Source organism: Melanerpes formicivorus, unplaced genomic scaffold (assembly GCF_026170545.1).
Source record: "Melanerpes formicivorus ecotype bairdi unplaced genomic scaffold, bMelFor1.0.p_v2 SCAF_29, whole genome shotgun sequence".
Lineage (NCBI taxonomy): Eukaryota > Metazoa > Chordata > Aves > Piciformes > Picidae > Melanerpes > Melanerpes formicivorus.
Window position 1 is genome coordinate 459,036 of NW_027142381.1, and position 26,455 is coordinate 485,490.

Genomic DNA, 26,455 nt, shown 5'->3' on the forward strand with positions numbered 1-26,455 from the left:
ATTAAGAACAGTGTGGCCAGCAGGAGCAGGGAGGTCATTCTGCCCCTGTACACTGCACTGGTTAGGCCACATCTCGAGTACTGTGTCCAGTTCTGGGCCCCTCAGGTTAGGAAGGAGGTTGACTTGCTGGAGCATGTCCAGAGAAGGGCAACAAAGTTGGTGAGGGGCTTGGAACACAGCCCTGTGAGGAGAGGCTAAAGGGAGCTGGAGCTGCTTAGCCTGGAGAAGAGGAAACTCAGGGGTGACCTTATTGCTGTCTACAACTACCTGAAGGGAGGTTGTAGACAGGCAGAAGTTGGTCTCTTCTCCCAGGCAGCCAGCACCAGAACAAGAGGACACAGTCTCAGGCTGCGCCAGGGGAGGTTCAGGCTGGAGGTCAGGAGGAGTTTTACACAGAGAGAGTGATTGCTCATTGGAATGGGCTGCCCGGGGAGGTGGTGGAGTCGCCATCATTGGAGGTGCTCAGGAGGAGACTCGACAGGGTGCTTGGTGCCATGGGTTAGTTGTTTAGGTGGTGTTGGATGATAGGTCGGACACGATGATCTTGAAGGTCTCTTCCAACCTGGTCTGGTCTATTCTATTCTATTCTATTCTATTCTATTCTATTCTATTCTATTCTATTCTATTCTATTCTATTCTATTCTATTCTATTCCATTCCATTCCATTCCATTCCATTCCATTCCATTCCATTCCATTCCATTCCATTCCATTCCATTCTAGGAGCCTTCTCAAGCTGTCACTCTTCCATGAGACCTTCTGCAGCAGAGTGTTATTAGCTCCCATTAATGCCTGGTTTTATATCCCCAGTACAGCCTCAAAACCAGCAGAGATTAAATTAACTCTCCTTGCTTTATCTCAGCCTTAAGCTGTTGTGACAACACACTGTATCCTACAGAGACCTTGTAAGGAATTAGGCCGAGCTTAAGTCAAAGGGTTTAAGAAGACAACTAGGCATTAAAAATATACATCCAGCCTCTTAATCCATGGAGTCAATGGGTAATAAAGATAATTTTTCTGTCAATTCAGTAAATAAGGCATTAAAATAGCTTCCTCTATATGGGCTCCAAGATGGGAAATTAATCCCCAAATAGGTTTTCAGCAGAAGCTGTGAGCAGATTTGTGTAAGTTTATGTAATTACACACAAATAGCAGCTTTTGATTCGCCTTCCTCTCCTTTGAGGCTATTTCTCATCAGAGACTCACCAGCTGTAGATATTACCAGTCTGATCTAAGGGACTGCTCAGCCTTTAATTACCTCCCCATAAGCAATGGTGTTGTTGTATCTTCTCATTTCTGGATAAACATGGTCCAGGTACCACTGGAAATTCTTACACTTCAAGCTCTTCCTTAATGCTTTCCTCTCGGAAACATCCCCGATGTCAATACCTGGGTTCTGGAAAAAAACAGAGACAGAACACGTCACTGAATCACTCTTCAGAAGGTTGTTGAAGAACATATTTCACTGAGGTCTGAGATCACTCCCAAGCTGCCTGGAAACTGCCAACAGCTGAGTAACTCCACGGAGAGGCCGTGCCAGGGGAACGTTAGCACGTGGGTCCAAATTGAAATCGTCCTCACAGAAGTCAGAAGGAAATCTTGAGCTTCACAGCCACAGTGAGGAGGAGACACAGCCTTCTCTCACAGGTTTTGAAGGCCTTTTTGCAGTGGTCACTGGAGTGAGGGTTTGAGTTGGAAGGGACATTAATGATTAGCTAGTTCCAAACCCCCTGACATGGGCAGGGACACCTTCCACCAGCCCATGTTGCTCAAGGCCTCATCCAGCCTGGCTCTGAACGCCTCCAGGGAGGGGGCAGCCTGTTGCAGTGTCTCACCACCCTCACTCCATAAAGAACTTCCTAATCTCCATTTTACATCTGCCCTTGTTGAGCTTCAATCCATTCCTCCTCATCCTATCACAACCTCCATGGGCAACCTGTTGCAGTGTCTCACCACCCTCACTCCTCAAAGAACTTCCTAATCTCCATTTTACATCTGCCCTTGTTGAGCTTCAATCCATTCCTCCTCATCCTATCACTACCTCCATGGGCAACCTGTTGCAGTGTCTCAGCACCCTCACTCCATAAAGAACTTCCTAATCTTCATTTTACATCTGCCATGGTTGAGCTTCAATCCATTCCTCCTCATCCTATCACTACCTCCATGGGCAACCTATTGCAGTGTCTCAGCACCCTCACTCCATAACGAACTTCCTAATCTCCATTCTAAATCTGCCCTCCTCGAGCTTCAATCCATTCCTCCTCATCCTATCACTACTAGCCCTTATATAAAGTCCCTCCCCAGCTTTCTTGTAGCCCCTTTCATGTACTGGAAAGCCACTACAAGGTCTCCCCAGAGCTTTCTTTGCTCCAGGCTGAACAATTGGACATGTTTTGGTTCCAGGAGGTCATTTGGAAAAGAGAACTCAGATGGAGGAGAAAAGGTTTTGAAGCAAGTAAGAAAAGTGCAGTGAAACAGAGGTGAATCTTCTCACAGCTTGCCCTGGGTTTTGGATCCATCTGAGAGAAGTTGAGTCCTGTCAACAAGCACAACAGCAAAGTGTTTGTACAAGATCTCACCTCCCTTTTTAGGTATTGATGTACAGGACTTCCAGAGGAGCTTAACACCAAATGGACTTGAGGGTTTGAAAGATGGTGATGTGTTGAATCCTGGAAGTGCAAACCCCTGTCTGTGCACTCAGCATCAAAACCTTTCCCCTTACACACCATGAGTGTGTGACCTTACCAAGATGCTACACGAAGGGCAGCACATTTAAAAGGTCTAAAATCAAGGGGGGGAAGAAAAGGGGGGGGAAAAAAACCACCAGAGAAGTGTAAGATTCAGATATAATAAAGGCAGAGAGCCAAGAATAAAGGATCAAAATTACAGAAGAGAACTTCAGTCTGAACCTCTAGAAAAACCTCTTGATGATTTGGACAATTACACGGTGAAATAGTCTCCCTGGAGACACAGAGGAACCCCACTGCTTGAGCTGCTTTAAAAGCAGACAAAGCCAGGATATTTGTCCTGAAGGGATAATCTTCCAGGAGCCAGCAGCAGGGGCTGGAGAGCTGCTCCCCCTCACCTTTTTATTCCATCACAGAGCTTGGGCGACTAATTCAGCAGCCAGGTGAAGGAGCCCAAAGGTTCACCGCAGCCCCATTTGCAGGTGCCTGGGTTTCTCCTTTGTTTTAGCTTCCTGCTCTTGTCTTCTTGTCATTAAAGGAGAGCTGGGAAAGCAATTTTCCATTACAATGCTTGTAATGATCTTCTAATGAATTATTCACTGCTTTAGAGAAGACACCGGTTTAGAGTGTGTGACTGGTAGCTCATAGGTAAAAATAAAGATGATTCAGTGTGGATAGGTAGGACAGGCTGCAATCTGAGTGGGCGAGATGGGATGCAAAGCAAAGTAGGACCACAAACCAGGCAGCACCTGAAATACCCAGTGTAGGGCGTTCGGCTTGGGTTTGAATATAGCAACGTGGCAAAGGAATTCAGTATATATCCATAACCCCCTGCACACCACCACCTGTCACACTAGGCTTCTCTAAAATTAAACCCTCATTTGACTGCTAGGATCTATATAAAAACCTCCAATTGTTTTTAGGGTGACCCAGATCTGCTTCCCCAGACCCACCCACCCACCCAGTGCTGATTCGGGTGGTGCTGCCTTTTCCAAGCCATACAGGACCTGGGGCTTCTGATGAACTTTCAGCTCTTTTTCCTGCACTCCAAAGCTGTTGCTGAGCAGGAGTAGGGTGCCTCGTCTCTAAGAAGAAAAAGAATCAGCCCAGGGACTGGGGCTGAACCCGCAGTAATTTATGGTCTCTGCCTACGGGCGTTTGGATCTTGCAACCAGTATTTAAGAGAGCTCTGAAATCACTCAGTCCTGAAGGCAGCTCACTGCCTCTCCAAAGGCTTGGAGTGGTGCCTGTCACAGACAGTGCCCTCCTGCAGCTTGCTGGGTAAACAAGATTTCTTTCCATCTCTATTCATTTATTTCTCAGTAATGAACTAATCCAGGACTCCCCAGCAGCCCCAGGATGACAAACAGGCAGCGCCGGCAGCTCATCGACCCTTCCCCGGTACCTGTTGTTCTCTACTGCGTACAAAGTCCCAGCTACCGTGGCTCCAAAGGCCAGGAACTCTCCCCAGATGCAACCTTTCCTCTGACAGCATCAGCAGCAGCTCATGTTTCGATGTTTTCATGTCTTTCAGAGTGCCCCAGAGCACCGCACTGACAGCTGGGGAGGCTGCTGCAGCAGCACCAGGACCGCTGCGGCAGATCCTTGCAGGGCTCTGAGCTGCAAGGTGCCAGGAGTTCATCTTTATTTTTAGCACCAAAAGAGTGGCTGTAAATAACTGCTCACGGAAGTGCAGAGTCCCAACGTGCTGGGGATTGAAAGGGACCTCTGGGGATCATCTACTCCAACCCCCTACTAAAAGAGGCTCACCCACAGCAGGTTGCTCATGATCAAAATGTCCAGGTTTGGAATCTCTCCAGAGAAGGAGACTCCACAGCCCCTCTGGGCAGGCTGCTCCTGGGCTCCAGCACCCTCACACCAAAGATGCTTGTCCTCCTCTTCAGATGGAACCTGCTGGGTTCCACTTTGTGCCCATTTCCCTTTGTGCTGTCACTGGCCACCACTGAAAGAGTCTGGCCCCATCCTCTTGACCCCTGCCCTTTAGCTATGGGTCAGTAGATCTCCTCTCAGGCTGCCCTTCTCCAGGCTCAACAGTCCTGGGGCTCTCAGCCTTTCATCCTCACAGATGTTCCAGTCCTTTCATTATCTTCACAGGCTCCACTGGACTCTCTGAAGTAGTTCTCTGACTCTTGAACAGGGGAGGCCAGAACTGGGCCCATGACTGCAGATGTGGCCTCCAGAGTAGAGAGAGGGGAGAAGATTCTCCTCTTAATGCACTGACATGGAGTCTGGCCACTTGTGGCAACTGTTTTTCCTCTCAAATGGTGTGCATGTCAGGAGGTGTTCTGCAGGGCACCCCAAATCCTCATGCCACTCATAATCTGCACAGCATTATTGCCTCCTCCTCCCCACCACCCCTTCTTGGATCTCAAGCAGCACCCTTAGACCCACGTGAAGTTCTCCCAGAACCTGCAGAGCTTGATGTAGACCTGCAGGGAATCACCTGAAGGAGTCACCATGCAGGATGAGTCCCTTGTGCATGGTCAGCTTGTCTTGCTGGTGGGACTCCATGGTTTTCCAATGGTGCCCCTTGCTGCACCATGGCAAGATTTACATGAAAAGCAACGTCTTAGATGTAAGAAAATCTAAGCAGTTCTGTGCAGGGAGAAATATAACCACCAAGGCTACTTACAGAGAGTGTTTCTGGAGCAACTGCATGTGGTGCTGCTGGCAGGGGATCTCCTTCTGTGAGTCATCAACCTCCACTTACATCCAAACATGGTTTATAAGAGCCAATGGCATCAACTTTCCCAGTGCTGGGAAAGGACCTGGGTGAATAGCCCCGGCACCTGGACCACACCATCCACGGTGACTTCAGGACAGTGACAGTGTCTGTGAGCTGGGACACCCAAGTTGTGCAGCATATGACACACCTCTGAAGCTTGAGGAGGGCAGATTTAGACTGGAGATTAGGAAAAACCTCTTTAGAGTGAGGGTGGTGAGACACTGAAACAGGTTGCCCAGGGAAGTCATGGATGTGTTGAACACCTCCCTGGAGGTGTTCGAGGCCAGGTTGGATGAGGCCTTAATTAACCTGGGCTAGTGGAAGTGCCTCTGCCCATGGTAGGGGGAATTGGAACCAGATGATCTTTAAGGTCCCTTCCAACCCAAACCACTGTATGAATCTGCCCAAGCCACAACAAAACACCTCAGGCACTAATGAAGCTGATATTAATAACCTCCTGCCAACTGACTTTACAGGCAGACTCCATCTGCAGAGAAGTGACATGACATAAACTCCTGCTGTGTAAACACTCAGTGGGGAGATAAACACTGCAAAACAGGTTGGATTTTTAGAAATGAAAAGAAAAAGGCTGCTGTGAGCAGCAGGAACTCCTCCAAAGCCTGTAGGTTTTGCAGCACCTCCATCACAGCTGAGGGAGCTCTGCGGGGATGTGACTCAGGGTAGTTAAGGCTTTTCCTCACCTAGGGGCACCAAATGTTCTATAATGCTCAAGTTTTTAATCCACTAAAGCTTATCTCTTGGGGGGAGAGGCTGAGAGACCTGAGGTCTTTGAGCCTGGAGGAGAGCAGACTGAGATGGGATCTTCTCAATGCATATAAATATCTACAAGGTGAAGGTGATGAGGATGGGGCTAGGCCCTTTTCTGTGGTACCCAGTGATGGGACAAGGGACAATGGGCACAAACTAGAACACAGGAGGTTTCACTCAAGGAAAAAACTTCTTTACCTTCCTGTGATGGTGTCAGAACACTTGCAGCAGGGTGCCCAGAGAGGTGGTGGCGTCTCCTTCTCTGGAGACTTTCAAAACCCACTTGGCCACATTCCTGTGCAACCTGATGTAGGTGAATCTGCGTTAGCAAAGGGAGGTTGGACTAGGTGACCTCACATGGAGATATTCAAGGTAAGGCTGAACGAGGCCCTGGGCAACCTGATCTTGTTGGGGATGTCACTGCTGACTGCAGGGAGGTTGGACTGGATAACCCTTCTGGCCTGGACCATTCTATGACTGTATGATCTCCAGAGGTCCCTTCCAATGCACACCACTGTGTGCAAAGTGAAGACCCTGTGATAGGACAAGGGGTAATGGATATAAACTACAGCACAGGAAGTTCCACCTCAACATGAGGAGGAACTTCTTCACTGTGAAGGTCATGGAGCCCTGGAACAGGCTGCCCAGAGGGGTTGTGTAGGCTCCTTCTCTGGAGACTTTCAAGACCCATCTGGATGCATTCCTGTGTGACCTACACTAGGTTCTATGGTCCTGCTGTGGAGTTGATGACCTCTGGAGGTCACTTCCAAGCCCTAGCATCCTGTGATCCTGTGACTCAGGGTGGGGTGCAAGGGCCATACCTCCAGTGGCAGGTTCCAGGCGATGTAGACGTGCCATTTGTAGTCATCCATCCACACCTCGGCCACCCGCAGCGCGTTGCGCTTGGTGTAGAACCCAATGTTGTTGTTGTAGGGCTTCTTCTTGCGCTCGATGTGAGCCACTCTGGAGCAGGGCAGCACCTCCATGCTGCCCCCACACAGCCACACCTGCAACACAACCACATGACAGAGCCATCAGCACAGGGCTCTGCCGAGGCCATGCCTTCGAAGGGTCCATGTGCAAAGTATAAAGAAAGAAGTGGTGTGGGGGGTTGAAGTGTCTCAGAGCATCACACCTTGAGTCCTGTGTCCAGTTCTGGGCCCCTCAGGTTAAGATGTTGAGTCCAGAGAAGGGCAACAAAGCTGGGGAGGGGTCTGGAGCACAGCCCTGTGAGGAGAGGCTGAGGGAGCTGGGGTTGCTTAGCCTGGAGAAGAGGAGGCTCAGGGGAGACTTAGCCTGGAGAAGAGGAGGCTCAGGGGAGACCTTCTTGCTGTCTACAACTCCCTGAAGGGAGGCTGTAGCCAGGTGGGGGCTGGTCTCTTCTCCCAGGCACCCAGCACCAGAACAAGAGGACACAGTCTCAAGCTGTGCCAGGGGAAGTTCAGGCTGGATGTTAGGAGGAAATTCTTCACAGAGAGAGTGATTGCCCATTGGAATGGGTTGCCCAGGAAGGTGGTGGAGTCACCATCACTGGAGGTGTTTAGGAGGAGATTTGATGGGGTGCTTGGTGCCATGGGTTAGTTGATTAGATGGTGTTGGGTGATAGGTTGGATTTGGTGATCTCAAAGGTCTCTTCCAACCTGGTGTGTTCTATTCTATTCTATTCTATTCTATTCTATTCTATTCTATTCTATTCTATTCTATTCTATTCTATTCTATTCTATTCTATTCTATTCCATTCCATTCCATTCCATTCCATTCCATTCCATCATTCCATTCCATTCCATTCCATTCCATTCCAGCAAACAAGTGAGGACCAGGTGCTGAGCTTGCACTGATGTTGCTACCAACTAAAAAGTATTAGCGACCGCAACAGCTGAAACAATTGCCAAGGCCTCCTCCTGCAGAAGGGATGACTCAGTCAAACATATGGCAGGGACAGATTTCTCCCACTTGAAAACATTTGTTCATTATTTTTTTCTCTTTCCCATGCTGTTAAAAAAATAAATCCACCTAAAAAAAAAGGAAAAGAAACATAAACCTCCTTAAATCACAGCTTGCAAGTTAATAAAGCCTTCTGAGATCTCCTTTCTGTCACATGGAAAAGGAATTGGCAGATGGACTCACAATAATACCTGAGGTCTTCCCTCTCTCTTTGTCTTCACTGCTGAAGTTATTGATCTTCAATCAAAGGCACGTACCCAGGGCACACCAGGCACTGGGCAATCCTTCCAAACACATATGCCAAACAGACCTAATAATCCCAGCCTCGCCTCTCCTGCAGTCTGCTCTGCATTATCATTGTGCACAGTTGTTATAACACCCAAGCAGTTCTGGGAGCTCTTCCAGGCTCACCACCTTTTATCCCATCTGCGCTCCCCAAATGGTCCTGACCCCCTCGGTCCTCCCTCCCAGCGCTGGCAGCTGCCCTTCTGCTTCTCTAAGCTCTGGGTTTCGCCCACCCAGGAGACTCAAGTCTGAGGGGTGGGTGCCAAGCTCTATTTGGTGTGTGGACTGATAAGACAAGAAACAATAGCTTTGAGCTTGAACCTAGAAGATTTCACCTCAACATACGGAGAAACTTCTTTACAGTGAGGGTGACAGAGCCCTGGAGCAGGCTGCCCAGAGAGGTTGTGGAGTCTCCTTCTCTGGAGACTTTCCAAACCCACCTGGATGCATTCCTGTGCAGACTACTCAAAGTGATCCTGCTTTGGCAGGGGAATTGGACTCAATGATCTCTGGAGGTCCATTCTAACCTCTAATTCACTGTGTGAAGTGAGGAGCAGTACAGCAGAAGACAGCTTCCCCTGGCCTAATCCTGCTAGCCCTGCTGTTCTCAGATGGCTGCAAAACATGAGGAGCCCACATCAGAAGCCACCTCAGAGTCCCTTTTTATTAACTGGTGCATAAGCATGCAGCAAAACACATTCCCATCACAGAGCCACACCTCTCTGGGCAGCCTGCTCCAGTGCTCTACCACTCTAAGACCAAAGAAGTTCCTTCTCACATTTAGACAGAAATGTGTTCAAGTCTGTGCCCATTACCTCTTGCTCTGTCACTGGCCACTTCTGACAAAAGACTGAAAAGGTTGCACCTGGCATCACTGTCCTCACTGTACAGAAGAGTAAACCAAGGCCCTAGGAAGCCATTGCTTGTTCCCATGTGCTGGAAAGGACTTTCTGTCCCTGCTGACATCCAGAAATACATTTGAACATCTCTACAGGTGACAATACAGGGGCTGCAACACAGGAGACATCCTCCATGGCCATGAAGCCCCACATGGTCAGCATGGTGCTTTATCTTTACAACATCCATGTCTGTGGAGCCCAGAAGAAGGCTTCAGATTTTATTCTCCTGGTGCCAACGTGAGATGAGCTGCAAGACACTGCAAGCAAAAGCTCTCAGCAGGCCTCCATGCCCTTGCTGATGTTTGATGTCCCAACCAGCAGCAACTTCACCCCTGTGGCACTCAGACCTTCTGGGGGCAGAAGGTTCTTTGGGAACCTTCACTTGTATCCCTACTGGTGAGGCAAATTGTCCCACCAAAGACCTTTAACAGGTAAATTGCCTTCCTATTAAGTAGTTTTTTAACTTCCCTAACAAATAAACCTCCAGCCCCTTATGACACACTGCTTGCTGGAACTAAGAGGACAATCAGTCCAGCATTCTGCTTCTGCTAATTCCTTGAAGAATTATCTCTTAGTAGATGGGCAATCGAGAGCCAGCACAACACTAAGACCAATCAGAAAAACAAAGCACTGTGCAATTAATTCATGTTTAGCCTATTTAACAAGCCAAGAGGCTTTTCTGTTGCTTCTTACAGAGGATGAGACCACTCTCACTTGATTTTTCTCAGGGCAGCATGGCTGGTGTGTTGCAAGACTCAAGGTAGGTTAGGTAACACAGCAGGTCAAGAATGATGAGCGAGTCTCAAGTTTCTCCCTTGTTTTCTGACATTCAAATTTCAACACATCTATTAGCTTGCCACTCATCCACCCATAAAAAGGCACAGAGTTAAAAATAGAAACATTCCCCTCCAGTAAATGACAGTGACTCAGTAGCTTCTCCATCAGTCTACACACACAGGAGTCACCAAGCACGTGGAGAGATGCTGGGGTTTATAAATAACCAGCTAACACTGAAATCCAGGGGAAGACAGCCCAGAGAAACAAACAGAAGCCAAATCCATCACCCAGGGAGCATGGAATTATAGAATGGTAGGGGCAGGAAGGGACCATTGGAGATAAGTCCAAACCCTCTGCTAAAGAGAGTTCAACAGAGAGCTGTGAGGATGACTGGGGGACTTGAACATCTCTCACGTGAAAAAAGACTGGAGGACCTGGGGCTGTTTAGGCTGGAGAGAAGAAGGCTGAGAGGGGATCTTCCCAGTGTCTATAAATGATGATGAAGGTGCCAGCCTCTTTTCAGTGGTGCCCAAGGATAGGACAAGGAACAATGAGTACAAGCTAGAACACAGGAGGTTCCACCTCAACACAAGGAGACACTCCAGGGCTGCTGGAGCTCTGAAGCAGGCTGCCCAGAGGGGTTGTGGAGCCTCCTTCCTTGGAGACTTTCAAAACCCACCTGGATGTGCTCCTGTGTGACCTGCTCTTTGCAGGAGGGTTGGACTCTATGGTCTCTGGAGATTCCCTTTCAATCCCCTAACATTCTGTGATTCTGTGAACAGGAGGAGAAAATCTTTGGTGTGAGGGTGCTGGAGCCCTGGTGTAGGCTGCCCAGAGAGATTGTGGAGTCTCCTTCTCTGGGGAGATTCCAAACCCTCGTGGGCATTGTGATCCTGGGCAACCTGCTGTGGGTGCCCCAGCTTTAGAAGGGGGGTTGGATTAGATGATGCCCAGAGGTCCCTTCCAACCCCCAGCATTCTGTGATTCTGTGACACACAGAGGACAAGGACACAACCACAGCTCTAGTGAAAGAACAGGAACAGATACAAACTCTGGAAATAGAGCTGCCATGCATATAAAGTAAGAAAACCTTCTCCCCAGGCTTCTGCAAGCAGTCCTTGCTATGCCATGGTGCCCAGTGGCAGGGAAGCAGAAGAGAAAATGATTAACTCAAGATGAACATTTCCATCAGAAAGCACTGAGGCAGGGGCAGCTTCCCCTGGGATGTCAGAGCAGCTCATACATCCTGCTCCTCCTCCCGTGGCTGCCAGCCCTACCAGGGAATTCAGGCTCACTATCTGCTTCTGGCACACTGAAAGTCAACACCACAAAAAGAGAGAAGGACTTCTGCAAGAGCACAGGCAGAACTGGGCTGGACCCTCACCCTCTCCCACTGGCAAGAGTGCCAGGATGGTGTCCTGCTTCAGCACAGTACCTTCTCCTCTCAGCCATCAGCATCTCCAGATGAAAACCCATAGGAAAAAAACCCAACCAACCCAAACCAAAACAAATCATCATAGAATCATGGAACCACCTGGCTGGAAAAGACCTTAACATGATGGAGTCCAACCATAACCTAACGTGTTCCTGTACACAACTGTTAGGCCATGTCCCTAAGCACCTCACCCAAATATCCTTTATACACCTTCAGGGATGCTGACACCACCAGCTCCCTGGGCTGCCTGCTCCTGTGCCCAGTGACCTTTCTGATGAAGAAATTCTTCCTAATATCCAACTTGAACTTCCCCTGGTGCAACCCGAGGCCATTTCCTCTTGTCCTAACACTTGTCACTGGGAGTAAAGACAAGCTCCCATGTTGTTATAACCTCCTTTCAGGTAGCTGCAAAGAGCTTCCTCTTCTCCAGACTCCCTCAGCCACTCCTCACAGGACTTTGTTCAAGACCCTCCACCAGCTTTGTTGCCCTTCTCTGGACATGCTCCAGCATCTTGATGCCCTTCTTGGAATAAGGAGTCCAAAACTGAGCCCAGTACTCAAGGTGTGGCCTCACCTATGCCCAACACAGGGGAGCACCAGAACAAGAGGACACAGTCTCAAGCTGCACCAGGGGAAGTTTAGGCTGGAAGTGAGGAGAAAGTTCTTCCCAGAGAGAGTTGTTAGGCATTGGGATGTGCTGCCCAGGGAGGTGGTGGAGTCACCGTCCCTGGAGGTGTTCAAGAGGGGACTGGACGTGGCACTTGGTGCCATGGTTTAGTAGTCATGAAGTCTTGGGTGACAGGTTGGACTTGATGATCTTTGAGGTCTTTTCCAGCCTTGTTGATTCTATGGTTCTATGACAATCACTTCCTATGCCCTGCAGTCTATGCTATTCCTGATGCAGGCTAGGATGCTGTGGGTCTTCCTGGCCACCTGAGCAGACTGCTGGCTCGTATTTAGTTGTCTGTCAACCAGTACCCCCAGGTTCCTCTCTGCCAAGCAATTTTCCAGCCTCTCTTTCCCCAAGCCTGGAGCATTACATAGGAGTTTTTGTGACCAAAGTGCAGGACCCAGCCCTTGGCCTTGTTGAATATCACACAGTTGGCCTCAGCCCATCATATTAATGGAATGGAATGAAGCTGGAAGTGGGGAGATTCAGATTGGACATGAGGAGGAAGTTCTTCACCCTGAGAGTGGTGAAGCCCTGGAATGGGTTGTCCAGGGAGGTGGTTGAGGCCCCATCCCTGGAGGTGTTTAAGCCCAGGCTGGATGAGGCTCTGGCCAGCCTGATCTAGTGTGGGGTGTCCCTGCCCATGGCAGGGGAGTTGGAACTAGCTGATCCTTGTGGTCCCTTCCAACCCTGACTGATTCTATGATTCAATGATCCTGGCTGCTTCCTTATATATTGCTGTGCTGGCCCCTCCTCCCTGGGATATCAGGAATAATAACAATTACCTAAACAAAACAAGAAAGGACAGTGACTACCTTGGGTCCCGGACACGGTGTTCTAGCCGGAGCGCGGCGTGACATCTCTGATGAGCACTGACAGCTCCCATTAAAGGCTCCTGACTTTAGCTGCTCATAACTTTGCCAAATTTTAACTATTCAGACTGAAATATATCCTAGAACAGCTCGAGCCTGCCTGCAGTTAATGCAAAGAGACATCATGTCTAATGGTGTCAAGATGAGTCTGCGAGGTAAACTTTTCATCTCCGGATGCATTGTGACAGAAGGAGACAGAGGGGAATTTCCCCCCTGTTCCTCACTTTCATTACACAAACTCCAGGCTTTTTCAGCTGATAACTTCATTTCTAAGGCGATTAACAAATCCATGCCTTAATTAGCAATAGATTTCCCATTTAACAGCTTTGCCTTATCTCTGTCTCTGTGTGTGTGTGTGTGTGTGTCCCTTCTTTTAAAAGTAACTTCCAAAGTTGAGGGAAAAACACAATTACCCAGGGCAACTGCAATAATAAGGAATGTATCAGAACAAAGGCCTGCATAATAAAACTGAGAAACAGCCCAAAAATAAAGGCAAAGACATAATAATTTCTCCACATGCTCCCTCAGACGGTTTGGAGAGACAGTATCTCATCAAATTATTCCTTTTGTCAGAAGAAGGAAGCAGCACACCCAGACACATTCCCAGCTGAAGCAGTTCCTATCCTTTCTGAGCTTGCTTTGGTTGTGCTCCATCCCATGTCCCCATAGGACACCATGAGAAAATGTCCTCAGGGCCAAGCTTCTGCTGCCACATCACAGAATCACAGAATCATTAAGGTTGGGTAAGATCTCTAAGATCAACTCCAACTGCCAACCCAACACCATCATTCCCATTAAATCATGTCCCCAGGTGCCATGTCAACGTATTTTTTGAGCTCCTCCAGGGATGGTGACTCCACCACCTCCCTGGGCAGCCTGTTCCAATGCCTGACCGCTCTTTAAGGAAAGAAATTTTTCCTAATCTCTGACCTAAACCTCTCCTGGTGCAATTTTAGGCCATTTCCTCTCTTCCTATTGCTTGTTACTTGGGAGAAGAGACCAACACCCACCTGGCTCCAAACTCATTTCAGGGAGCTGTAGGGAGCCAGCAGGTCTCCCTTGAGCCTCCTTTTCTTCAGGCTGAACAACTCCCAGTTCCTTCAGCTGCTCCTCAGAAGATCTGTTCTCCAGCTTCATTGTCCTTCCCTGGATCCACTCCAGCCCCTCAATGTCCTTCTTATAGTGACAGACCCAAAACTGAATCCAGTACTCAAGGTGTGGCCTCACCAGTGCCAAGTACAGAGGGACAATCACTTCCTGCATAAAGCCCATGGTTTGGCACTTACAAGTACAACTTCCCTGGCATTTTTTCCCCTCACATTTTATCTTCATGGATGACACCACTTTGGATAGGTTCCTGTCTTGTCTAGTGCCAGACCAATACCAGAAATGTCCAGGTTGTGCAGTGTCCAAATGCCTTCCCTTTCCTGCCAAGACTGCTAAATTCATTTCTTTGAAAAGAGCCACTTAAGAAGGCCAAATAAGAATAGAATTGAGGTGCACAATTCACTCCACACAGCCTCACCTACAGCAGCAGCAGGTAATAGCCTTGGTTTCCATCCTCTTAACTCAGGAAGGAACATAAACACTTAAACATTTGACATATTGGCGGGGTTAGGATGAAGCCAAGCTCACGTCGATGCAGAGCAGTGATTCCTCTGCGCTGCCACAGTTCAAGGAGGAGCATGCAGACCCAAAGCGGAGCCTTTCCCAGTGAGAAATGCGTGCTGTGCCTCTCCAACAAATACAACACAACCTGCTCTAAGTGGTGTATCAGTCCTGGCTACAATAGCTATTGATCTGACTTTATCACTAGATAAGATACCCAACAATGGGCTTGGTGCGACTCCGATCAAAGCACAGCGTGGGGAGGATTAGCTCCAATGACAGGTGGCCTCATCCTCTTGCCTCGGAAACACTGCTGAAAAGAAGCATCTCACTTCTCACTGCAGTGGCACTGATATTTTAATTGCTGCAAAATTAAACTAGAGCAACCAGAGCAACTGGAGCTTGGTTGTTTCAGTGCTTCCAAAAGAGTGGGTTAAAAAACCAAAAAGAGGCCCAAGGCTCAGGGGAGACCTTAGTGCCCTCCACAACTCCCTGAAGGGAGGCTGTAGCCAGGTGGGGGTTGGTCTCTTCTGCCTGGCAACCAGCACCAGAACAAGAGGACACAGTCTCAAGCTGTGCCAGGGGAAGTTTAGGATGGCTGTTAGGAAGAAATTCTTCATAGAGAGAGAGATCGGCCATTGGAATGTGCTGCCCAGGGAGGTGGTGGAGTCCCCATCACTGGAGGTGTTTAGGAGGAGACTGGATGGGCTGCTTGGTGCCATGGTTTAGCTGATTAGATGGTGTTGGGTGATAGGTTCGACTTGATGATCTCAAAGGTATCTTCCAACCTATTCATTCTATTCTATTCTATTCTATTCTATTCTATTCTATTCTATTCTATCTATCTATCTATCTATCTATCTATCTATCTATCTATCTATCTATCTATCTATCTATCTATCTAAGAGGGATGTGGAGGTGCTGGAACGTGTCCAGAGAAGGGCCACGAGGATGAGCAGAGGGCTGGAGCACCTCTCCTATGAGGACAGACTGAAGGAGTTGGGGCTGTTCAGTCTGCAGAAGAGAAGGCTCCAAGGTGACCTAATTGTGGCCTTCCAGTATCTGTGGGGGGCCTACAGGAAGGCTGGGGAAGGACTTCTCAGGATCTCAGGTAGTGATAGGACTAGGGGGAATGGAATGACGCTGGAGGTGGGGAGATTCAGGCTGGAGGTGAGGAGGAAGTTCTTCCCCATGAGAGTGGTGAAGCCCTGGAATGGGTTGTCCAGGGAGGTGGTTGAGGTCCTATCCCTGAAGGTGGACCTCCAAGCTGGCTGAGGCTCTGGCCAGGCTGATCTAGTGTGGGGTGTCCCTGCCCATGGCAGGGGGGTTGGAACTAGCTGATCCTTGTGGTCCCTTCCAACCCTGAATGATACTATGATACTATCCTATCCTACTCTACCCTACCCTATCCTATCCTATCCTATCCTATCCTATCCTATCCTATCCTATCCTATCCTATCCTATCCTATCCTATCCTATCCTATCCTATCCTATCCTATCCTATAAAAGGCAAGTGCCTTAAACCTAGCATCAACAACACCTGCAAGCCTTTTCAGAAGGAAAAAGAATATGCTGGGCTTTGCACGCTCATAGTACAGAAACTGCTTGGAGGATCTGACCCTGAACTACTTGGAGATTGCTCTTTTTGGTTGTTTTTTTTCTTTTTCCTTTTTAAAAAATTTATTTTGTTGCCATTAATGCAGCACAAAGCATCTTGATCTCATTTCCCTATTTCCATTTCTGTCAAAGCTGTAAAAATAAACCAGCATAAATAGACCGACAGAGTTTTGATCTATTTTTCATGCAAGAGAAGAAAAAAAAATGAAAAAGAAAAAAAAAGAAGAAGAAAAAAAAGAAGAAGAAAAAAAAAAGAAGAAGAAAAAAAAGAAGAAGAAATAAAAGAAGAAGAAAACAAAGAAGCCTTTAGAGAAGATGATCCACAGACAGCTCTTCAGACTAACATGATTCCACGTGGGGAGAGGCAGGAGGAGGAGGAGGAGGAGGAAAGTTGCCATGTAGCATTTTCTATTTCTATTTTTTTTTTTAACCATAAGAAGCAGTTCTGAAACAGAATTATTTATGCAGAGAGAGGCAGGCGTGAGACAGAGCAGCTCCTGAGCTGACGGCATCCCAGCTCCACCGAGCTCTTGCCAGGCCTCTTTACTCCAGCACGCCATGACTTCTGCGATGTGCAACTAGAGATAGCCTCGTATCAGAGCCTGATGGGGAAGGCACTGGAAGCAAGCCCAGCTCCATCAGAGATGTTCATAGATGGAATGAACATGAGCCAGCAGTGAGCCCAGGTGGCCAAGAAGGCCAATGGCATCCTGGCCTAGATCAAGAATAGTGTGGCCAGCAGGAGCAGAGAAGTCGTTGTGCCCCTGTACTCAGCACTGGTTAGGCCACACCTTGAGTCCTGTGTCCAGTTCTGGGCTCCTCAGTTTAAGAAGGACATTGAGAGACTTGAAGGTGTCCAGAGAAGGGCAGCAAAGCTGGGGAGGGGTTTGGAGCACAAGCCCTGTGAGGAGAGGCTGAGGGAGCTGGGGTTGCTTAGCCTGGAGAAGAGGAGGCTCAGGGGAGACTTGCTTGCTGTCTACAACTGCCTGAAGGGAGGTTGTAGCCAGGAGGGGGTTGGTCTCTTCTCCCAGGCAACCAGCACCAGAACAAGAGCTGCACCAGGGGAGATTTAGGCTTGAGGCGAGGAGAAAAGTTCTTCCCAGAAAGAGAGATTGGCCTTTGAAATGTGCTGCCCAAGGGAGGTGGTGGAGTCACCATCACTGAAAGTGTTTAAGAAGAGCCTGGATGAGGCACTTGGTGCCACGGTTTAGCTGATAAGGTGGTGCTGGGTGATAGGTTGGACTCAACAATCTCAAAGGTCTTTTCCAACCTGGTTAATTCTAAAGAAACCCCAAAAAAAGACAGACAAAGTGACTCAGTCCATCCTCTCTGCAGAAAACTGCTCAAGAAACTCATCCAAAGAAAAAAAAAAAAAAGAAAAGAAAAATAAAAGAGCAGCTAATGAGTTTAAAAGTAGAGCATGCAAATCAAGAGGGAGGAAACGCATTCGGTGTCTGTGTTCGTGCCTGCTGTTTGCTGCGAACGCCTGAGAGTGCGTCCAGGCACGTTGCAAGGAAGGAGGTGTTCTGTGCCTGCCTGCTCAAAGCCAGACTGGCAACGTTTCCTAAGCCTGGAAAGGATTCTCAACAACAACACTGAAACAAACTGTCAGGTTTACTTGAGGTTGTCTACCTCAGGTTTAGATTTTGTTCTTCTTAGGCGGGGTTTCCAAGGGCCCTGCCCATTCACAGCACATGAAGCCTGATCTGGTACCCAGCTGCCCCTGAGGCAGAGGGAGTTGGATGAGTTTGAACCACAGGTTTCTTTGAAAAATGCTCCATTGTGACTGTTATTGCTGGAGTTCACAGGATGTCAGGGATTGGAAGGGACCCAGAGAGATCATCGAGTCTACCTCCCCTGACACAGCAGGACCATACAATCTAGCTCAGGTCACATAAGAACACATCCAGACAGGCCTTGAAAGTCTCCAGAGATGGAGACTCCACAACCTCTCTTGGGAGACTGTTCCAGTGCTCTGTGATCCTTACAGTAAAGAAGTTCCCCCCTGTGTTGAGGTGGAACCTCCTGTGCTGCGGCTTCCTTCCATTGCTCCTTGTCCTATCCCAGGGAGCAAGTGAGCAGAGCCTGTCCCCTCCCTCCTGATCCCCAGCCCTCAGATATTTAGAAACATTTACAAAATCCCATCTAAGTCTTCTCCTTTGCTGTTGACCATGGGTTAGACAGGAGGAAATGTTCAGAGCTGACATCCAGAAGAGTTGGAGGGAGCCAGCACTAAACCTGTTTCTTTGTCCTGTCAAAACCAAGAGCAGTGCTAGGCTGCCACAGACACCTGCCTGTGTCTCTTTAGGAATGACTCTGGGAAGCTCACAAAGGGTAAGTGAAATCTGGAACCTAGCTGTCATCTGGTGCTCAGTTTAGAGGAGGAAATGTCCCTGCCCATTTTCCTGAGGACAGATTCTGATCTGTGGGCTGTTGCATGTTTCTGCCCAACATGCTCCCACTCCCTGCACCAAATCTGCTGCAGTTGGACTTGGTGTGAGCGAGTTTGAAATGTTAAACTAAGGTCCAAACCAGATGGTTGGAGACCAGGGCAGCTCTGTCATATTTTTGCTATTCACTTTGCCATCTGCTTATTTTTTCCTGGCAGAGATAAAATCCTCTCTTCAGAGAAGCAGTATCATCCTTTGAAATAATGAATGCTTTGCAAAGCAAAGCAAGCATGAGTGCTGAAAGCCTGAGCAACCACTGTGGCTCTGAAGCTATCAACAGCAAACCCTCTGATAACTGATTGACATGGGCAGGCTGCAGCCATTGCTGCAATCGATGTGAATATCCTGCTACATGTGCAGGCAAAGCATTGTGCAATGGCTCTCGAAGAGGAGATGATCAGAGGGCTGGAGCACCTCTACCAGCTGCTCATCTCAGCATTGTAGGCACCATCGTCTGTGGAACATCACTGCTTCAGCTCTGGCCAGCTCCTGAAACATTTCCCATCAGGACAGAGCAGCCATGGAGCTGGAGCTGTGGTTTCAAATATGGAAGCCCTGTCTTTAGGAGCAGTGTTCAGGGGGATAAGTGAGGTGCAGCTGCTTGGTCTATCCATGAAGCACTCCAAGACCACTGAATTACCATGGGGCCATGAGTGGCTGTGGACCCTCTGCTCTCTAGCCTTGACTGGGCAAGTTCCTGGGAAAGCCGATCTGACTCTGAAGCTTGGACAGCTTTGAGTTAGAAGTGGACTTCTGCCCTCCAAAAGTTCCTTCCAGCCTGAAATATTCTATAAGACCTGTGCAGAGCTGCTTAAGACAGGCGTTTGGCGGTCACAGTGAGGACATCACTGGGCTAGGGTACAGAAAGTGTGAAAAACTGTCTTGGTTCTTCCCCTAAGCATCTTGACAAGTTATTTCTGTGCTATCTACCTTTGCTCTCCCCTTGTACAGCTCAGGTAAAAGGGAGACACAATCACGAAGAGAGAGGCTGTGATGACACATGCAGAGGGCTCCTGGTGCAGTGGCAATCTAACCTCAGCTGAGGCCTCTCCAAGATACTGGAATATAAAGAATTATTATGTGCAGCAGGATTTTTAGGGATATTTTAAACTTAGACATCCATTGCAGTGTTTGCCAGATGTTTCTGATCTCTGAATGCCATGAAGTTTTCCAGTTGAGGAGAAGGGACTTCTCAAAGTTAGATTGCTCTGCACCATACCATAATTGTTTTTGTACTTATGCTTTTCACAGACACTGTAAAATAATTCCAGGACAGCCAGTGTCCACAGGCACCAGAATTGAAACCCCAGACTGAGATGTTTTCTAGGTTCCTTAGAATGTAGAAGAGATGGGACATTCAGAAGGAATCTTAGAGATCATCCACTCCAACCTCCCTGCCCTGGGCAGGGACACTTCTCAACTAGCCCAGCTTGCTCAAGGCCTTATCCAACCTGGCCTTGAACACCTCCAGGGAGGAGGCATCTATGATCTCCTTGGGCAAGCTGGTCCACTCTCACCACCTTTGTATTGAAGAAATAGTTCCTAAGATCCAGTCTAAACCTACTCTTCAGCTTCAAACCATTCCCCCTTGCCCTGTTGCTAGACACTTACAAAAAGTCTCTCTGCAGCCTTCCTGTAGGCTCCCTTCAGCTCATTGCCCTCTACAACTACCTGAAGGGTGGTTGTAGCCAGGAAGGGGTTGGCCTCTTCTCCCAGGCAACCAGCACCAGAACAAGGGGACACAGTCTCAAGCTGCGCCAGGGGAGGTTTAGACTCAAGGTGAGGAGAAAGTTCTTCACTGAGCGAGTCATTCATCATTGGAACGAGTTGCCCAGGGAGGTGGTTGAGTCATCGACCCTGGAGGCGTTCAAGGGGAGATTGGACGTGGCACTTGGTGCCATGGTCTAGTCATGGGGTCTGTGTTGATAGGTAGGACTCGATGATCCTCGAGGTCCTTTCCAACCTAAGTGATACTGTGATACTGTGATACTGTGGAAAGCAGCTCTAAGGTCCCCTTGGAATCTTCTCTTCTCTGAAGCCCATCTGAATGGGCTGAAGACCAGAGAAGTCAGGTTGGACTTGATGATCTTTGAGGTCTCTTCCAACCTTGGTGATTCTGTGAATCACATCTGCCAGACCATGCAGTGTGGGTGAGATGGAGCAAGGTATACATTCCATTTTTGCCACATAGCAAACAGGGCACAAGGACCTGAACTGTTGCTGGGGTCTGTAAGAACAACAGCTTGGTGACAAGGAAGAGGTGGTGATAAGTCACTTAAAGGTCAGTCTCTACCTTGAGCTCATCAAAGATCTCTGTAGCAGTTACAGGCTATGCCTTTAAAATTTTTTCACAGATCTTGAACAGGAGAGTAGTAAAATGTAAATAAATCACTCTTGGGTGTGAAAAGGAAAACAAAGATCATTCTAAACGACCCCATTGGAAGAGATAAGGCACTAAAACTGGTTGTACCAAAACAATTTCTCTTTTCTTCTCACCTCTTCGCTCTGGAGGGATACTAACTTGCTTCTGCTTGACCTTGGCTGCATTGCTTCAGTATTAACTTCTCTGCTTCTTTCTCTTGTCCCTTCTTTTGTACAGTGGGGTCAGGGGTAGGCAGAGAGGGAGAATCATGGAATCATAGAATCAATACAGTTGGAAAGGACCTCAAAGATCATCAAGTCCAACCTGTCCCCCAACACCTCATGACTACTAAACCATGGCACCGAGTGCCATGTCCAATCCCTTTTTCAACACCTCCAGGGATGGGGACTCCACCACCTCCCTGGGCAGCACATTCCAATGGCCAACAACTCTCTCTGGGAAGAACTTTCTCTTCACCTCAGCCAAACCTTCCCCTGACACAGTTTGAGACTGTGTCCTCTTGTTCTGCTGCTGCTTGCCTGGGAGAAGAGACCAACCCCCTCCTCCCTACAACCTCCCTTCAGGCAGTTGGAGAGAGCAAGAAGGTCTCCCCTGAGCCTCTTCTTCTCCAGGCTAAGCAACCCCAGCTCCCTCAGCCTCTCCTCACAGGGCTGTGCTCCAAACTCCTTCCCAGCTTTGTTGCCCTTCTCTGGACACCTTCAAGTGTCTCAATGTCCTTCTTAAACTGAGGAGCCCAGAACTGGACACAGGACTCAAGGTGTGGCCTAACCAGTGCTGAGCACAGGGCACAAGGACTTTCCTGCTCCTGCTGGCCACACTATTCTTGATCTAGGCCAGGATGCCATTGGCCTTCTTGGCCACCTGGGCACACTGCTGGCTCATGTTCAGGTGGCTGTCAGTCAGTACCCCTAGGTCCCTGCCTGTCTGGCTGCTCACCATCCACTCCAACCCCATCCTGTAGCAGGGAAGCTAGTAGCTAGTAGCTTCCCCTGGCCTTTGACCAGGGGGAGGTTTTATGCTGTTTGCTAATTGTAAATCCCTGTATATATTGTAAATCCTGTAGGTTTTGTACAGATTCACTGCATTCCATTGCAGATTGTCGTCTGCTTGTAAATACAGCTTTCATCTGCTTCCATACTGAGCTGCTCTGGCAAATGTAATGTTGGGGGAGGCGGGGGGGAGGAAATTTCAACCCACCACAATCTCCAATAAAGTTTTAACAGAGAAGCTGATTCAGGAGAAGCAAGTTGGGCAACACAGGCATATTGCCAAGTGTTGAAGGCTAGCCCTTAAGGAAATCTGATGTGCAATAAAAGCTCTGCTCTTCTGAACAGCCACAGCTCTCAAGTGAATTAAACTGTGCTGGAAGACGATGAGAACAGTCACTGCCCAAAATGCTCTGCAGCTTAGCTTCAGGTCAAAGCAAGCCAAAACACCTCTGAAGGGGTCATGGACCCACTTCAGTGGTTCATTTGCCAAAGTTTAGGAACTAATATATCTTATTTTGCATCAAGTGTGGTGGTAGAAACATCCAGACACCCTTTCACGTGTCGATCTGACAGGACAATGTTTGTTCACAGCTTCACAGAATGGTTTAAGTTGGAAGGGACTTTTAAGATCATCTAGTTCCAACCCCACCCTGCTCCATGGGCAGGGACACTTTCCTCTAGACCAGGTTGTTCAAGATGAATAGAATCATAGAATCATCAATCATAGAATGGTTTTGATTGGAAGGGACCTTAGACATCATCTACACCAACCTCCCTGCTTCTCAAGGCCTCATCCAACCTGGCCTTAAATACCTCCAGGGAGGGGGCATCCACCACCTCCCTGGGCAACCTGTTCCAGTGTCTCACCACCCTCACTGGAAATAATTTGTTCCTAATATTCATTGGATACTATTGTGGTTACCACACTTCTGTGCTTTCTCCATCCAGACACACTTCCATGTGTTGATCTGACAGGACAGTGTTGGTTCACAGATACACAGAATGGTTTAGGTTGGAAGGGACTTTTAAGATCCACTTAGTTCCAAACCCCCCGGCTCTATGGGCAGGGACACTTTCCACTAGACCAGGTTGTTCAAGATGAATAGAATCATAGAATCATCAATCATAGAATGGTTTGTATTGGAAAAGACCTTAGACATCATCTACACCAACCTCCCTGCTTCTCAAGGCCTCATCCAACCTGGCCTTAAACACCTCCAGGGAGGGGGCATCCACCACCTCCCTGGGCAACCTGTTCCAGTGTCTCACCACCCTCACTGGAAAGAATTTGTTCCTAATATTCATTGGATACTATTGTGGTTACCACACTTCTGTGCTTTCTCTCCTGCTGTCACATTTAAAAGTCTCACTAAATATTTAATAGATTTTAAGATTTTCAATTCTAAGTCCCCAAAGGCAGAGCTGTTGTTTAAGATCACCTAATATCCACTTGTTCCTATTTTCATGTTACATCCCTTTGTAAAATCAATAATTCATTTACTCCTTCAGAAAAAGAAAAAAGAAGAAAACTTCTGTAGAATAAAGATGCCCTCAAAACCTTACAAAAGGTACTGCAAGCCTAGCTAGGGGCACAAACACAAGAAGGACATGGAACCATTGGAGTGGGTCCAGAGGAGGCTAAGGAGATGATCAGAGGGCTGGAGCACCTCCTTTATATGCATGGGCTGAGAGAGTTGGGGCTGCTAGCCTGGAGAAGAGAAGGCTCCAGGGACACCTTAGAGCAGCCTTCCAGTACCTGAAGTGGGCTACAAGGAAGCTGGGAGGGACTTTACAAAAAGGTTTGTTGTGACTGGATGAGAGGGAATGGACTGAAGCTTGAGAAGGGCAGATTTAGACTGGAGATTAGGAAGATTAAGGGCCACAAGGATGAGCAGAGGGCTGGAGCACCTCTCCCATGAGGACAGACTGAAAGAGTTGGGGCTGTTCAGTCTGGAGAAGAGAAGGCTCCCAGGTGACCTCATTGTGGCCTTCCAGGATCTGAAGGGGGCTACAGGAAGGCTGGGGAGGGACTGCTCAGGATCTCAGGTAATGATAGGACTAGAGGGAATGGAATGAAGCTGGAGGTGGGGAGATTCAGGCTGGAGGTGAGGAGGAAGTTCTTCCCCATGAGAGTGGTGAAGCCCTGGAATGGGTTGTCCAGGGAGGTGGTTGAGGCCCCATCCCTGGAGGTGTTTAAGCCCAGGCTAGCTGAGGCTCTGGCCAGGCTGATCTAGTGTGGGGTGTCCCTGCCCATGGCAGGGGGGTTGGAACTAGATGTTCCTTGTGGTCCCTTCCAACCCTGCCTGATTCTATGATTCTAAGAAATTCTGTAGAGTGAGGGGAGTGAGACACTGGAACAGGTTGCCCAGAGAGTTGTGGATGCCCCCTGCCTGGAGGCGTTCAAGGTCAGGTTGGACATGGCCTTGAGCAACCTGGGCTGGTGGAAGGTGTCCCTGCCCATGACATTGAAGCTGGACCTAGATGATCTTTAAGGTCCCTTCCATCCCAAACCACTCTATGATTCCCACTCAGCCCAGGCCAATCTGGAGACTGCACTTTCACAACAGAAGCACAATCCTCATCCCTTCCTTCCCTGCCTCCTCCTGTCCTCGATTTGCCAATTAGAAACAACTGCAGTGGAAGTGATACAATCCCACAATGGTGGTTTCAGACAGATTGTCACCTGAATAGCTATTAGAGAACCATAAAAAGAGCTCATAAGGATGTATATATTTTTTTTCCCCCCCAGTGAAGCATGTTGATAAAGAAGGGGAGAAAAAAAAAAGGGTAATAATTAATGTTTTCATTTATTTATATCTATACCTAGCTATGAACACACAGAATCAGATATTTGATTCTAACACAGAGAAACCAATTACCATTCCCTGTAACTGAGAGCTTCAAAAAGCACCCAGAAGTATGAAAATGGTGATTATATTCTAATCAGACATTTCCAGGGAGAATATTTCTACTCTGGTTCTGTTTTTTTTTCAGCTGAAGACTGGAACAGCAAACAAAAAAAAGGCTCTCACTGTAGAAATTTGTCTTTTAGTCAGAATTGTTGTTTTCCAAGTCTCCCCAAACTGGGCTGCACTCCATGTAGTGGCATCCACCTCCCACATTCATTCCCCGCCCCCCCAGTCCACAGTGGTCTGCCTGTGGATGTCTCAGAGGCATTATGAATGCTCAGAGAAGCAGGCATTCAAAAAGCCAGTGCTGGGCATCCTGCAGAGGGTGAAGGCAGAACAGGGAGCACCACCCACATCTGCTGAGACAGGCAGAGAGCAAGCCCTGGGTTGTGCAGTCTGACTGCACTTCTCCCTTCTTGATTGACTCCAGGTAACCTTACCAACTGGAGTGTCCCACCACTGCAGGCTCCCATGGCCCCAGAAGTGCAGAGTCCAACGGTGACTTCAGATTTCTTCAGCTAAGCTCTCTTACTAGAGGGCTGGCTGATGCAGCTGGAATTCACTCTGTGCTCTGACAGCTCCTTCACATCAGCTGCATACAAAGACCAGCTGAGAATCACAGAATCATTTTGGCTGGAAAAGATCTTTAAGATCATTGAGTCCAGCCAGCATCTAACTCCACCAAGTCTGGTGCCAAACCATGTCCCTCAGCACTACATATCTGTGTCCTTTCAACATCCCCTGAGACAAGTATTCAACCACCTCCCTGGGGAGCCTATTGCAGTCTCTGAGAACCCTTTCAGTGAGAAGTTTCTTCTAATACCCAACCTAAACCTTACTTCAGTAGTTTTTACTTCTTTTCAGGAGGCTTTTATTTAATCCCAACATAGAGACATGCCTATATATCCACTGGGGACAGGGCAGGAGAACAGTACAATGCTTGGTTTCATGCAAGGAAGAAGAGTGAGAATTGCTAAATGAAGGATGAGTAGGAGAAAATGGACAATCAGGAGCCCAAAGTGGTGTGGGTGCAGCTGGGACAGTACAGCATCACCTATGCCCTCACAGGTTGGTCCTGTTATGTTTGGCCATTCAAAAGAGGACTCCCAGGCTGGGCTGCATGCCATACATCTACAGGACTTTGGTGTTGTCAACACCCAGAGGGAGCAAGCACTTTGTTTTGGACCAGGACAGAAACCCAGCAAAAGCACTCTTGTTTCTCCAGCACTCATGACAGCTCCTAGCAAGGGGACAATGAGCTAGACCTCCATAATCAGAAACTAACCACCTGTATTAGTCATTATACTTTGTGGGGACAAAATAGTTTTGCCATCAGTTTTTATGGCTTCAAAAATCACCAAGTTTAAAGTTCTTCATTATGTCATCCACCCATCTGGCTAAGCTCCTGGTTACACATT

General features: G+C 48.2%; 1 protein-coding gene across 1 annotated transcript in view; it reads right to left on the reverse strand.

Moving 5' to 3' along the window:
• GALNT17 (polypeptide N-acetylgalactosaminyltransferase 17) overlaps positions 1–26,455 on the reverse strand; it is a 298,218-nt gene that overhangs the window by 17,550 nt on the left and 254,213 nt on the right. Inside the window, exons 7-8 of the mRNA XM_068154430.1 lie at positions 7,021–7,206; positions 1,257–1,394 (exon numbers count right to left, since the gene is read on the reverse strand). Coding sequence (XP_068010531.1) covers positions 1,257–1,394; positions 7,021–7,206 — 324 coding nt within the window. The remainder of the gene's footprint in view (positions 1–1,256; positions 1,395–7,020; positions 7,207–26,455) is intronic.